At 36.0% G+C, this 15,753-nt stretch overlaps 1 protein-coding gene across 2 annotated transcripts in view; it reads left to right on the top strand.

Moving 5' to 3' along the window:
- The first annotated feature begins 445 nt into the window (after nt 1-445).
- The window catches only part of tai (basic helix-loop-helix family member taiman), a 362,580-nt gene continuing 347,272 nt past the window's right edge, over nt 446-15,753 (top strand). For both annotated transcript variants that reach the window (XM_074131838.1, XM_074131843.1), the window contains exon 1: nt 446-1,199. In XM_074131838.1, the coding sequence (XP_073987939.1) occupies nt 1,171-1,199 (29 nt within the window). In that variant the 5' untranslated portion in view covers nt 446-1,170. The remainder of the gene's footprint in view (nt 1,200-15,753) is intronic.

The following is a 15,753-nucleotide window of genomic DNA, read 5'->3' on the forward strand; positions in this document are numbered from 1 at the left end:
GTCATGTAACTATTTGAATTGTGCATAATTATTACGGGATTTTGTAATAAAATTTTACGGAGCAAGTATCGTGAATCACCTTAATTTTTCTCTTCTTACGTTAGTAAGAGAAATTAAAATGGCCGTTTGGTAACTGGCCATCAATTAATGGCGCCAGTTTTTATGCCCGATTTCATAAATAAGGGAGGAGCCTAATGATAGGAAATCAGTTTGAACATCAGGCAAACAATAGAGTGAAAAGTAAGTTAAAGAATGTTAATTTGCCGAAGAGTAGCCCAGCCACTGGGCAGATGTTTTTTGTTTTTATTTATTATTTCTATTTTGTAGTGGGGGGCGATTGGAGTTGTTGGAGGGTGTTGTGACGTAGTAGTGAGCGGCGCTAACAAACACACCATGTGGTGGGGGGAGTCGTCAGCGTGTACAGCCCCCACTCCTTACAGACCAGTCAGTTTGTCTTTAGAGCTGCTCGCGTTTACTGTTACAGCTCCGGCTGGCTAGGTCTTTCTCTACATCAAGGTGCCGGCCCACCTGTTCCTCTTCACCAGTAATTTTAAACAAAAAAAGAAAAGATTAGTCTTCGTTTATTTTCTTTAAGAATTCGAGTTATATGTTTTACATTTTGGGGTAGAAAATACCCCCAGTTTTTCTTCTAAGTGTTTTTTATTTTCATCATCGTGTATCATCTTTTATTTTATTTTTCACAACTTTTCATCATCATCTCATTTATTTCAAGAAAGTAATATTTAACCAGCATCCAACCCAGCATCTTTTGGAATTCTTATTCAATCCATCGTCTTTCAGTTCATCTGTCTTCAGTTGTTTTGTTTATAATTTCATTCATTATTTTCTATTGTGTGTAAAAATAAAAAGTGATCAGTGCTTTTCATAGTTTTTCTTTAGTTCGAAAAATTTTTAGTTTTCTGTTTTACCAATGCGTGTTTCGTTTTTAAAAGAAAAATAAAGATTTAGTTATTTTGAAATAAAGAAAAAGTTCAAAAAATAAAAAAGGGCCCCCTTTGATTTGGTGAGCCCTAAAAAATTAAAGTGATTTCCAAGTGATTTTGTCAAGTGATACCCAACCGCACTACGGAGAGATTGGAGGAGGAGGCCTTGCAGGGCCTTCATGATACATCGTCACTATATTTCTTGGATCATGATATCCTACCACACATGTCTACCGCTGTTGCCGATAATCCAGGGTAAACTAAGAAAATATTTTTTGATAAACTTAATAACATATCTTACGTCTAGAAATTCTTGCAATGGTCATGACAAATACACAGGTTTTTGAGCGCATTTGTGATCTGTAAAAGTGGACTATACGAGGACCCTGATCTCGATTGTAATTCGATTGCTACTCTTTCGATATTCCCTTCCTTGTGGACCCATCAACTTATTCTTCTTCTTATCCGGTTGATAGGACAGTGTTGTTAGCTACTAAGCGCGATCAAAATCTGTCAGTCGGATGTTTCCACTTAATTGAATGGACTACCCTGTCGAAAAATCGATTTAGGGCACTTCTGTGATGGGTGTATGTGTGTTCTTTAAAGCGGCTATTTCTAGTCCTTAACCGATTCTTAACTATTTTAAAGGCGGCTTATAAATGGATCGCTAAAAATCTTAAGCTCCTCTGTCAACTTGATTTAGTTTATCTAAGAAAATTATATATATTTATCGAAGAAAATTTTAATTTTTCAATGCAGCTCTTCAGGAGGGAGGAATGGTGGTGTGCTTCCCTCAATCATTTCTGTGTAATGTACGGTTCTACTGACTGTATAAAGTGATTAAGAATGAAATGTGTTTAATTTACGTGTGCATTGAAATTACACGAATTTGAAGATGGCGGTTAGAATTCAGAGAAATAGTAGTCAGGAGACGCATTCGATTTAAAATTAAAAAAGAAAAAAGACTGTACATGAATTCGAAATGTAGCGCAGAAAAATGACCACTCTCGCAGTAACTTCATATTTCAGTCCTACGGCAATCTTCGGGGGATCTGAGGAAAAGTTAGCGATCAGAATCCCTCCTATTAAATCCCCTGATCACCTGTAAAATATTGATAAGAATCATATATGTAACCACAACCCACCATGTAGGAATGGAAAATTTACTCGGAAGGGCCTACAAAAAGTTTGCTTTTTTAAGATTTGGTTTTGCATTGAAGTTTAAGTTTCATCGAGGATGCTTCATTTAGGCGGGGTTCAGAGGGAAGAACAATGGGAGTAGTAGAGTAAGCCTCCTTGTGGTGTGCTTAATCTTCTCCGGGAGGTAGATAAATCTGATCAAATATATCAGAACAAATATTTGTAGATACGTCGGGCGGCTAAAATAAGGAAAATTACTGATGTTTTTCTTACATCCACTCTTATTTTTCTACTTTTTCAGCGTGTATGTTATTTACATTCTTAACTTTTTCAGGCCTTATACTTTTTTACAAAGTTCTGTATCAACAAGTTTTTAGAGTTGTTTATTATATAGGAGAAGACTTAAAACAGAGATTTAAAGCAAGAAATAATATTGTGTAAAAGAATAAAAAAAATTCGAATTAATAGAAAGTTAAGTCTGGTGTACAGCACCAGATTTGTATTTTAATAATTGTTTACGCAATTTAAAGGGGGAGGGAGAGAAACTTGTTTTATAATCTCTCCCTTGAACGTGGTTAGTTTCGTGGAGTCTGTAGATTTTTTTTTTTTTATCTCCGGGACGTTCAGAACGCAGTTCTTGTTCTGTAAACTTCTCCTCTGTAGGGAAGGCTTGCTTTAGAACATTAAGTATGTAAGTTTGTATGTAAGATTTATTCGAGTAAGGTGAGGTAAAGCACTAATGTTAAACCGTCATTCAATTCCCTATTTTCCTGAAGTTATCTATTAAAACTTAGTTATTAGATTTCCGTGTTTTCTCCTCGGCAAGTTCGCCTTAGCTGAGCAGGATCTGTAAAATCTTAATCGGAGCCTTTAAATCTAAAGTCTTACTTAACGTCCAAGAAGCCTTACAAAAATTTTTTAATTTTTTTTCACTTTCTGTCGTTTAGGTGTCGTATTTTTGGAATTTTCTAAAATTAACCGCCCCCCAAAATTCCGAATACGATGAAATAAAGTAATTGCCTATTTTTGCCGGCGGGCTTTACGTCCAATTGCTAAATTAGGTGTCGTGGATGAAGGCGACTAGCAAACATACTTTATTGTAAATTTCTTTTATTAACCCATTAAATAAAATCCAAGGGCTAGTCTTGTACCGCAATACACCTTAGCTTTGCGGGTCTAGTCTATAACCGACTAGCAAACATACTTTACTGTAAATGTTCTCATATTAAACATTAAATACAATCCAAGGCCTAAGACCGGGGAATCGAACCCACTAACCAACAATACATCTTAGCTTTGCGAGTCTAACCTATAACCGACTAGCAAACATACTTTACTGTAAATTTCTTTTATTAACCATTAAATAAAATCCAAGGGCTAGACTAGTACCGCAATACATCTTAGCTTTGCGGGTCTCTCCTCTAACCGCTGAGCTACCGTAGCGCCTAAATAAGATGAAATAATTTTTTGAGGTAAAAAAAAAAAAAAAAAAATAGCAGTTTAGATTTTATATGGTGAAGTCTTCACCAAATGGATGGCATTTCATGTCGTGATTTGTTCTGTACAAGATGTGGACGGTCACGAGGCCATCCTTCTCTCTATAGCCTTTAGCAGCTCCCAGAATGGTAGGCAATAGTGTTTCGGACGATTATGGAGGGAGGGAAGTAAAGGTTAAGGGTGAAGCAATCACACGGAGTAAATGGTATTTAAAGAAATGAACTCATTAATTCTTCTCCAGAGTTTTGGCTTGATGAAGATTATGTTATCATACAAGTGGTAAATTGTCAAAAATGTTACTCTCCATGAATGGTTAGCGTGATTGCAATCAATCAAGTAAATTGTCGAATTGAACGTTTTTCAAAAATCTACTGATAAAATGGGTGTCAGGGATTTATTCCTAATGACTCCCTAGTCAATGTATGATTGCATACATTATCAGCAATTGCACTTTTATACTTTTTAATGAACATATCGAGAGTGTAAAGGAGAAGTAATAAAATTTAATTGCGCTAGATTATTATTACAGCATAATAATTGTAATGAATGTAATCTAATTGAATTCCCAAGTAATGAATAAAGTACTAAGCTCTTTAATTACAAAATAGTTAGGGCCCCTGAAGATGGTTTACTTCTTGTAAAAGGAAGTGTCATGTTTACCTTAAGAATAACCAACTGTTGCGAGCCGGATAACTTGTTCTATCTAGAAGGCAGTCCTCCCTTGTAGCAGCAGCTGCTTCTTTCCAAGCTTCACTTGTTCTCTCTTATTGTGTGTTGTTCTTCTTAAGTTTGTACACCCAGTTTCTTAGTTTTGTAGTCCTAAATTTTTTTTTTTTTAATCATATAGTCGAAGGGAATTTACTATCTGTAATCTGTAGATCCTGTAGATAGATAACTTTTATTCATTAACCTTTTGCCTGGATCACTCGCGCAACACTACTCAACCAAGGACTACCTTCTCTGGGAGATAGTTCCGGCAATGGGAGGAAACCCTTTTTCTATTCCAAGCTCCTCCCATTGTAGCTGCAGGGGATTAGGCTTAGGACTGACCAGCCCAACCCTGCCACACCTCTTAACACGGTCTCGAAACTTATTCTTCTTTCCCTATCTCCTTTGTGCCATGAGGCGTGGAGAAGCAGCCCCAATCCAACCCTTCCCTTTGATCTCTATCCCATGCCATCCTTCTCATCCCCGCAAGAGATTCTCCTCTAGGACGGCCGAGACTTTCAATGTACTCCTCGTACATAGTACGAAGTCTGCCTCTTGCGCTCTTGCCAATAGGTCTGGCATCCATCATTTGCTTGGCCTTCCACCCTTCCTCTATTCACAAAACATGGCCAAACCGACTGTCGGGCCTCCAAAATTTGCCGCGCTGGCCTGTACTTTCAAATCTTCTCTTATTCGCGCATCCTCCTGATGCAATCTCTCCTAGTTTTACCCAGGTTGCGCATTTCAGCAGCCGACAGCTTACTGGCATGCCTATCCAGCACCGTCCAGCTTTCAGAACCATAGAGGAGCTCAGGCAAAAACACCGTTTTTTATAGCACCAATTTAAAGCATCAAGACTCAACTCCTGCTTTCCAATCAGTGTGTGGTACTTATTTGGTAGAATATGCCGTTTGCTTTCTTGATCCTATTTAATAACTCCTGAACAATTCTGCCATCCCGACTGGATCACTGACCCTAGATATAGGCGCCACGGTAGCCGAGCGGGTTAAGAGGCGAGACCTGCATAGCTAATATGCATTGTGGTACTGCGTTCGATTCCCGGTCTTGGCCTTGGATTTTATTTAATGGTTAAATGAGAAATAGTAAAGTACGTTTGCTAGTCGCCTCCGTCCACGACACCTAGTAAATGGTAGTTGGACGTTAAGCCCCGCCTGAAAAAATAGGCGATTACTTTACTTTACTACTTTACATTGACCCTAGATATGTATTCAAAGTCAGTGACTGTCTACAAAAACGTCAATTGGAAAATTGAGGAGAAGGAGGAGACTAGGGCCCTTCATGTAATGCCAAGACTGCAACAGAAAAAGAGAAAAAAGATCGGTTTAGTTTTCCCGGAAATGCGTTTAGATTTTCCCTTTCCGTTTAGCTCACTTCCTCTGATCTATAGTACTCCCCTTAAAATGGTGCACTGTGCCTCCGGAAACTAATACCTCAGATGTTAGATTATATTAATAATTAATAATAACATCTTGACATCTCGTTACACTTCATATTTTCCGAAATGAATTAGTTTCCGCTGCTTGGTATTATTAATTAGTCAATAAATAAATTTTACGCTAATTGGTTGTTACACTTAATTGATTTTTAAATTACATACAGGATTTTAATAAAAGTAATTACTGTTTTAATATAATTAATTTAATAAAAAAGTTTTAATTAAATATTTCACATTTAAACATGTAATAAATTATACGCTGCTACATAAGTACAAATATAATAATCATTTCTTCGATTTATTTTTTTACGCCTAAATTTATTACTAGTAAAGATTTTAAATAGAATCTGGTAGGATATTCATTTAATTAATTTTAATTAATAAAATTAACTTATTTTGAGAAGGGATGGAAGGAGAAAATAATTAACTAAAATTAGATACCTTTTTGGTATGGGGGATAACATTATAATTGATTTTGAAATAAATATTAACCTGAAACCAAGTCTGGTGTGACGTGTGAAAACCCACGCCATAATATTCCCCCTTAAGGCAATTTTCATAGGAAATTTTTTTTCCTTTTAAATCCAGAATTTTGACCGAATGCTTAGTTGACCGGAAAAATACAATGGCAAAGATTCTCTTCCTTCAGTTGGATACGCAAAATCTACTAGTGGGGGATAATATTCCTGGGGCTTTGAGAAAAACAAAACAGGCACATTCTACAATGTTCTTCTAGTTTCTACGATGGCCAAATTGGTAGCAATAAATCTGATAAGTCAGCTGTAGCGTCTGACGTTTAGTTTACTATGAGCTGATCAAGAAATCCATGTGGGGAGGTTCTGTAGTTCCAAAAAAAATCCGTAGTTGCACTTTACAGGCAAACAGATTTCTGTTCTAAATTGAGTTTTATGTGACATTTTCTAATGATACGAGGGTCGTTTGAAAAGTCAGTGCAAAAATAAAAACTACTTAATTTTTTGGGGTAAACCTTTTTTATTTTTCAACATACGTCTCCTTTTAGGCTTATACACTTCGTCCAACGCTGCTCTAGTTTGTTGATCCCTTCCGAATAATAGGATTTGTCCAAGTCTGAAAAATAGCCATTCGTTTCTGCAATCACTTTCTCGTTTGAATAAAATCTTTTTCCCGCCAGCCATTTCTTCATATTGGGGAACAAATAGTAGTCCGAGGGAGCCAAGTCTGGAGAATAGGGGGGGGATGTGAAACGAGTTGGAACCCTATTTCCATTAATTTTGCGACCACAACTGCTGAGTTGTGAGCTGGTGCGTTGTCGTGATGGAAAAGGACTTTTTTGTGGGCCAATCGTGGGCGTTTTTCTTGCAGCTCGGTTTTCAAACGGTCCAATAACGATGAATAATATGCACCTGTAATAGTTTTACCCTTTTCCAGATAGTCGATGAGGATTATTCCTTGCGAATCCCAAAAGACAGTCGCCATAATCTTTCCGGCCGAAGGAACGGTCTTCGCCTTTTTTGGCGCAGATGGTAACCCATTGTTTAGATTGTTCTTTGGTCTCAGGAGTGTAATGATGTATCCATGTTTCATCCACAGTGACGATACGACGCTTAAAGTCCTGCGGATTCTTCTGGAACAGCTGCAAACCGTCCTTGCAACACTTCACACGATTTCGTTTTTGGTCAAGCGTGAGCAATCGCGGCACCCATCTTGCGGATAGCTTTGTCATGTCCAAATGTTGATGCAAAATATTATGTACCCGTTCATTCGAGATGCCCACAGCACTAGCAAAATCTCACGCACCTTCACTCTTCTGTCATCCATCACCATATCATGGATTTTATCAATGATTTCTGGAGTAGTTACCTCAACAGGGCGTCCAGAACGTTCAGCGTCACTTGTGCCCTATATGGCCACTCCGAAAATTTTGAAACCACTTATAAACTGTTCTAATCGAAGGTGCAGAGTGACCATAATGTTTATCAAGCTTCTCTTTAGTCTCCTGAGGCGTTTTGCCTTTCATAAAGTAGTGTTTAATCAACACACGAAATTCTTATTCGTCCATTTTTTTGAAAATCACTCGACTTTCTCGATTCAAACGAATGCTAAACACAAAGAAATAGACCGATCTGGCTGAAACTTGGTGTGTGTTGTTCCAAGAGATGCTACTAACTAAACATAACCTCGATACGCGCCAATGGTGCTATCTCTCTGACTTTGCACGGACTTTTCAAACGACCCTCGTATGTTTGCGTAAACTTATAACTCTTTATTTTCTTGAATCATTGGAATTATTGAATTAGATGATTGGAATGGAATCAGTTGAGTTAGATTCAATTGGAAACACGCCCTACAAAACACATATAAATCTTGGCCTATAGCTTAAGCCTACTATGCATTAGTGTGGTGTTCTTAGATTTATTTTGTTAATTAACAGTTTTAATTTGAAGTTACTCTAAGTGTAAGTTAGTGTAAGAAGTTTAAGTGATTGAAATCTTCCGAAATATGATAAATAAACTGATCATGCATTTGATATTTCGTAACTTTAGAGGAGTAATGCAATATTTAGCAAACATATGGCCGAATATGTCGATTAGAATCAATAAAATCTGAAGCCTAATATATGTTCTTGTATGTCGTGTAAGTTATTAACTTATTCATATGTGGAATGTTATTTAAATGAATTTAAAACAAATTTAAATTTGACCACGCCATTTAGTGTTTGAATTTTTTTGTCGAAACCAGTTTCAAAATTAACAAACTAAATGGAACTAAACTTCTCCTAGACTTACTAAAGTGCGATAGGAGAGAACTGTTTCCGGAACACCCATTATGGTTAGTGGAACTTGCACTTTTTTGGCGGATAACATTCCTCGCCCTCTTCTCTTGGCATATTTTCTTAGAATAGCGACCATATTTTAACTTGTTGATTGTTACACGTAGAACTGCTGTATTCCCGGAATGATAATCGTGCTTTAAAAAAACAAAAACAAAAATCGCATTTCATTTGCAAATCCTTTGGGATTAATCGAAAGAGGTTCTCCTCCTTAATTGGATTATCGGATAATCCATAAATTCCAGTCGTGCCAATATATTATAAAAAAAAAAATCACAAAATATTTAAAGTAACTTTATCAGTAGATAACAATATTTATAGTCCCTCGTCCGTCGCGTCAGAAAAGTATTAATTTCTTTTCTTTTAATTAAATAATTGTAATTAACTTAGGATGAAAAACTAACTGCCAGTTTCAGTCATGTCAAACTTTATTATGCCGAGCTTTCAACCTAGGGTGACTGGGTCATCTTCAGGGCTGTGGAACATATTTACAGTGTGTTAACCAATTATATTACCAATTAATTATATTACAATGAATATGACGAAAATTTACAAAAATATTTACCTAATTTACAATATCCGTCATGGACTGAATGTGATCGGTCTGTACGTGATTGTGTTAGGTTGTGTGGAAGTCAGTGTTGCCAATTGTCGCATGTATTTTGTAAATAAGTTGGCGTATATGTTGTTTAAATTGTTGGTTTCAGTTCTGAAATTTAGACTGCTTTTTCTGTCTTAAATATGTATATAATTTCTAGTAATTTCTCTTTTTTGTGTGTTGGTTTCTAGCCACTAGGTCGCCATAATAAAGTTTATAATGACTGAAACTGGCATTGATTTTTCATCCTATTGAAACTATGATTCAGTCACCAAAAATAATGAACAGTAATATTAACATAGATTAACACAATGTACTTAAATGCCACTTCGGGGTGGCTACTAATGGCAACGTGATCCTCGGATCTTTGCTGGATGTGATATCTTGAAAACGATATCTTGGAAAATAGCTCCAGAGGTTTTCTTTATTCATCATTTTATTCTATAACCACAAAATAAAAGTATCCTGTGCAAAGTACTGGAACAATAAACTTCAAAGAACCCCTCTCCTCTAGAGTGTGCCTTTTATTTTGTACTGCTCTCGGATTATGGCGAATCACTGATCATCGAGTTTAAATTATTTCAGGGAGGTGACCGCTTTTAATTAGCGAATCATTTTTAATAAATAATGTGTCGAATGTAGGAAATATTTTACAAATCCCCCCCTCCAAAAAAAAGAAGGTGTTTTAACCAATCCCCAACTGCTAGCTACCGCGATAAAAGTAAGGACTTGGTAAGCAACTGGGTCACTCTTCCGTAATCAATCACTTTGTCGCTGTGCGTCACTCAATTCTAGTTCCGGTGTGAAGTAAAATTCTTAATTTGATATTTTGATTTATTTTTTAGATTATCTTTATTTTAATATTCTATTCATTGGATTTAATAATCTACTAGATTGACCTTTAAAAGCTCTAAAATTTTAATAACTGAAAATTTAATATTCCTCGAGTTTTTTGGTTTTATTTCATCTTTTGTACTTGTTCTTGTCTCTAGGAACTATAGGGCAATAAAACATTCCAATTCTTCATACCCTACAAAGGGCCCCTCAATTACTAAACGTTTCGAGATTTATTAGTCACTTCAAATTGTAATAACTGGGGAATAGCACAATGTCGTGTGTGCTCTCTCTGATATCAGAGTTTTGTGGTATTTTCTCCCAAAGAACATAAGGGCGCTCACAAAACAGCACTTATTGAGTCCTCGACGGACCACACAATTGAAATCTAATTCAATACAAACTGCTTCTTTTATGAGTTTGTATCGATTACCAAAAGGTTATTAATTAAGTTTATTGATAAGAAATCGCTAATAATCGATGTTAGTAAAGCCTGTCCATCCAGGATGGTAATTTTTCTATCTTGCCTGCTAAAGGCCCGAAGAAAATGCATAAATTTCGTGAGCATATCCAAGAAAAGCAGATCCAAGCAAGAGAAATAGCAATAAAAGCAAACAAACAAGAACGGAAATAAGAAAAAAACATGGAGGGATAGCCAACATAAAGAGATGTGGAGCTACGTGAGCGGTGGGGGGGAACTTTCCACACATGGAGCTATCAAAGTCGAATAGCACCAACTTCAGAGAACAGAAATTGGAAATGGCATTTCTTTAATAATAAAAAAAAAGTAATGTATTCGTTGGTCTTTGTATATGATTGAGGCAAATAATGTTGTTTCGGTGTATTTGCAATCTATCCGGTGAACCCAACATAGAACTCTGGGAAATGAGAGCAAACAACACAAACTGGGGGTGACCCCTCGCACCGCTTCCTCTTAGGATTACCCTCCCCCCCCAATAACATACATTTCCGGCAGCCAAATTACTTCAAATCTGGAAAATCGATTAAATTTTTCTAATAATTATTTAAAGTGTGTCTATACTTTGGAACCGGGAAATGGAGAACTTTTAGAGGAGAACGCAATCACTTACCATGCCCTGTTTCAAATAGAAGTTGTCCAGAGCTATAAATGGGGCGATTTTAGAGGAAATCAATAGAAGGCGATATTTTAGTAGCATTTCGTATTTTTTAGTTCCGGTTTATAAACACCCCCGAGAGAGAGAGGGAGAGAGAGAGAGAGAGAGAAAGAAAGAAAGAAAGAAACTTTTATTTTGTCCTGGGACAATATCCCTTAAGGACAACAAACAAAATTTAAATTACAAAATTAATTACAATAAGTTCTCTATAAGTAAAAGCAATATAAAAGTAAAATTATTATAACAAAAATTACATTGAAAATTAATAGATATAAAACTGAATAATAAATTCTCTAATGAGAAGCGTCTTCTATGAAGGACCGCATTAAGAAATCATACAATGCATTTTTAAATGAAGCTATTGTACTTTTATGAATTAATGTAAGAGGTAAAGAATTCCAGAAAAGAGAAGATTGCACAAGAAATGAATTTTTATAGGTAACTGTTCGATATGGAGAAATATAAAATTTGAAATTAGCAGTTCTGGTATTTTTTAAATCTAATTGGGCCTTCCTAATAAACAGATTAAATAAATATTCAGGACGTTTATTTTTTAGAAGCATAAACAGAAACCTTCCCAATAAATACTTCCTTCTATACTTGACATTCAGCCAATTAAGAAAAATAAAATGAGGAGTAATATGCTCATCTCTTCTTACATTTAGAATAAAACGAACACAGGAATTTATTGACCTTTGTAATTTTATGTTCAATTCAGCTGTTAAATCATTGTACACTAGCGAACAGTAATCTAAATGCGGAAATATAAGTGTAGTAATCAGCTGTTTTCTTAGCGAAATAGGCAGAATATTCCTATTTCGCTAAGAGATTAGAGAGAGAGAGAGAGAGATTAGCTGGACTCAGAGGAGCTCAATACGGATATCTCCTTTAAAATCTTAAATCCGCTTGATCACAATAGTTTCTCTATATGAGAAGTAAGAGAAACTGAAAAGTGTTGTTTCCTGTTTTTGAAAAAAGGTTAAATTGTTTTCACTGTTTTTCCTTCTTTTTTTTTAGGCACGTTTATCATTCCGGAAATACAGCAGATCTACGAGTAACAATCAACAAGTTAAAATGTGGTCGCTATTTTAAGAAAATATGCCAAGAGAAGAGGGAGAGGGATGTTATCCGCCAAAAAAGTGCAAGTTCCTCTAACCATAACGGGTATTCCGGAAACAGTTCTCTCCTATCGCACTTTAAGTCTACATAGAAGTTTACTCCATTTAGTTTGTTAATTTTGAAACTTGTTTTAAAAATAAATTCAAACACTAAATGGTGTGATTAAATTCTTGTTGGTACAAGATAAAAAGCAGTGATTAATACAAGTTTTTGGACTCAAATCGTGGATTTGATTCAATCGCGCTGAATCCCAAGTTAAACAGTTTTTCTCGATAAGGTTCCACTAGTTTATGTTTGAGTTGTGTTTCTATTGTTGTGTGTTGTTTAAATAACTTTAGATTCAGGTTACTGTATCCTGCTGTTTGCCCGTAAAAAAAAAGGAAATTGTTTTTAGGTTTGCAGGACAGGGATGCCAACAAAATACATAAAAATATGTAAATAAGATGTTGATAACATATAACAATAATTGAGCTGTTATTTTTGAAAGTGGTATACGAGGGTCGTTTGAAAAGTCCGTGCAAAAATAAAAACTACTTAATTTTTTGGGGTAAACCTTTTTTATTTTTCAACATAGTCTCCTTTTAGGCTTATACACTTCGTCCAACGCTGCTCTAGTTTGTTGATCCCTTCCGAATAATAGGATTTGTCCAAGTCTGAAAAATAGCCATTCGTTTCTGCAATCACCTCCTCGTTTGAATAAAATCTTTTGCCCGCCAGCCATTTCTTCATATTGGGGAACAAATAGTAGTCCGAGGGAGCCAAGTCTAGAGAATAGGGGGGATGTGAAACGAATTGGAACCCTATTTCCATTAATTTTGCGACCACAACTGCTGAGGTGTGAGCTGGTGCGCTGTCGTGATGGTTTGTGGGCCAATCGTGGGCGTTTTTCTTGCAGCTCGGTTTTCAAACGGTCCAATAACGATGAATAATATGCACCTGTAATAGTTTTACCCTTTTCCAGATAGTCGATGAGGATTATTCCTTGCGAATCCCAAAAGACAGTCGCCATAATCTTTCCGGCCGAATGAACGGTCTTCGCCTTTTTTGGCGCAGATTCCCCCCTGGGTAACCCATTGTTTAGATTGTTCTTTGGTCTCAGGAGTATAGTGATGTATCCATGTTTCATCCACAGTGACGAAACGACGCTTAAAGTCCTGCGGATTCTTCTGGAACAGCTGCAAACCGTCCTTGCAACACTTCACACGATTTCGTTTTTGGTCAAGCGTGAGCAATCGCGGCACCCCTCTTGCGGATAGCTTTGTCATGTCCAAATGTTGATGCAATATATTATGTACCCGTTCATTCGAGATGCCCACAGCACTAGCAATCTCACGCACCTTCACTCTTCTGTCATCCATCACCATATCATGGATTTTATCAATGATTTCTGGAGTAATAACAACATATGGCCCATATGGCCACTCCCGAAAATTTTGAAACCACTTATAAACTGTTCTAATCGAAGGTGCAGAGTCACCATAATGTTTATCAAGCTTCTCTTTAGTCTCCTGAGGCGTTTTGCCTTTCATAAAGTAGTGTTTAATCAACACACGAAATTCTTTTTCGTCCATTTTTTGAAAATCACTCGACTTCCTCGATTCAAACGAATGCCAAACACAAAGAAATAGACCGATCTGGCTGAAACTTGGTGTGTGTTCTTCCAAGAGATGCTACTAACTAAACATAACCTCGATACGCGCCAGTAGTGCTATCTCTCTGACTTTGCACGGACTTTTCAAACGACCCTCGTAAGTCCAATTTTTAAAAAAATGAGTTAATGGTAATTTCAGGAAGTTGTAGACACATTCTTTCCATATTTACAATCAACAAAAGAATTTTGACTATAAAATGTTATCACAAAAATATTTTTTTTGAAAGTGGACTAAGTCCATTTCTAATAATTATAATTAAAACAACTGTCTTATTGCAATTATTTTTGATTATTGCTCCTTCAGTGTACGCTGCTCGATGCTAACTGTAAAAGAAAAATAAGTTTAAAATATCTTTTTTTGCTTTAAAGATCTTAACGAAGTAATTTTCATTTTTATATTTTTAATATAACTGAAATTAAAAAAAAAATAAACTTGGTTATTCGTGTATTTAAATGTCTTCATTTTAATTATTATTTTTTACATAAAAACCCGTTTCAGTAAAGCTATAATGTCTATAAAAATATGGACTTAAATTTACTCCTGTTTTTATCTCTTGTAATATGTTATTTTTGAAAGTGGTATAAGTCCATTTGGAGCTAAAAAAAATCGTTAATTTTTTTAAGAATTGTAATAATTATTATTCCATAATAAAATTTAAAAGATGTATAGTGTTAATAACATCACTTGAATAGATTAAGGTTTACGAATATTTTTAAATTAATTCAAATGCAAAACCTTAAATATCTCGATACATGGAAAAATGGACTTGTACCACTTTCAAAAATAAGAGCTCAATTTTTAAATTTGATTTACTAAATTTAAATTTAAATTTCTCTTATAAACTTAGTGTGATATTATTTTAATGTTGGAAAATTTACTAATTTAGCGCATTCAGAGTGTTACATAGAACGATGATCGATAGTAGATATCGATAATATATTCCCTACGCTAAATGTGGTGTGATCGTAGAAAAAAAAAAAAAAAAAAAAAAAAAAAAAATAGAATATATCGATATAAATGTTTGTGTCGGTGTATGTGAATAATGGAAACACCTGTTGTATTTAGTGTGGGGGCCACTAGAAGTGTGTAATGTCCCTGACCGAGATAGTTGGAGGTTGGTTTGTGGCCCAGCTTTATATGAAACAGCCACAATCAGAGGCCCGTGTGTGTATTATTGGGGGGGAGGGACAACAGTCTTCAGGGGCCCTGCTGGTCTACTTGTCTCTCTGTCTGTCAGTTTGTGCGTGCACTCAGAGAGTGAGATCTGACAACACTGTACTCTAGTCCACGCTCTTGTTGTTCGTTTTTCTCAATTCTCCCTCTCTCTCTCTCTAGTAGTTCTTTAGCTCCTGCTCCCCCACTCCTGGTCCTTGCTGGTTCTTTTTTCCGAATTTAGGGGTAACCAGGCTAGCAGCATGAGTGGTTGTGGGGTCTGTTTTGTTTGATATACACAACAACTATCACTCTAACTACTAACAACTGTGGTGGTGCCCAGTTGGTGCTGTTGTTTTTGTCTTTGTCACTCCATCTTGCGGCTGGTCTGCCTGTTGTCGTTTGAGGAGGGGGTACAGAGTCCTCTATGCCACCAAAATCCATTACGTAACTCCGCATTTCTTCTCCGGACTTTAGCCTCCTTCTTTCTTTCTAAGCATACGCACGCGCTTTGCCCTCTCTCATGCAATGAACCACTTAATTGGCCATTTCAAAAATTAGATTACCTCACCTGTATTTATATCTCCGGCCATATCTTTCCAGCATCTTGATTTTTCTTTTCTTTTTTTTTGAGCAGAAAATGAACGTGTTTTAAATTTATTATTAGATCTTGATAGATTTCGAAATTGAGTCTGCGTGGAGTGA

The sequence above is a fragment of the Rhodnius prolixus genome, unplaced genomic scaffold (assembly GCF_049639745.1).
Source record: "Rhodnius prolixus isolate KJV_2025 unplaced genomic scaffold, Rpr scaffold_4, whole genome shotgun sequence".
Taxonomy (NCBI): domain Eukaryota; kingdom Metazoa; phylum Arthropoda; class Insecta; order Hemiptera; family Reduviidae; genus Rhodnius; species Rhodnius prolixus.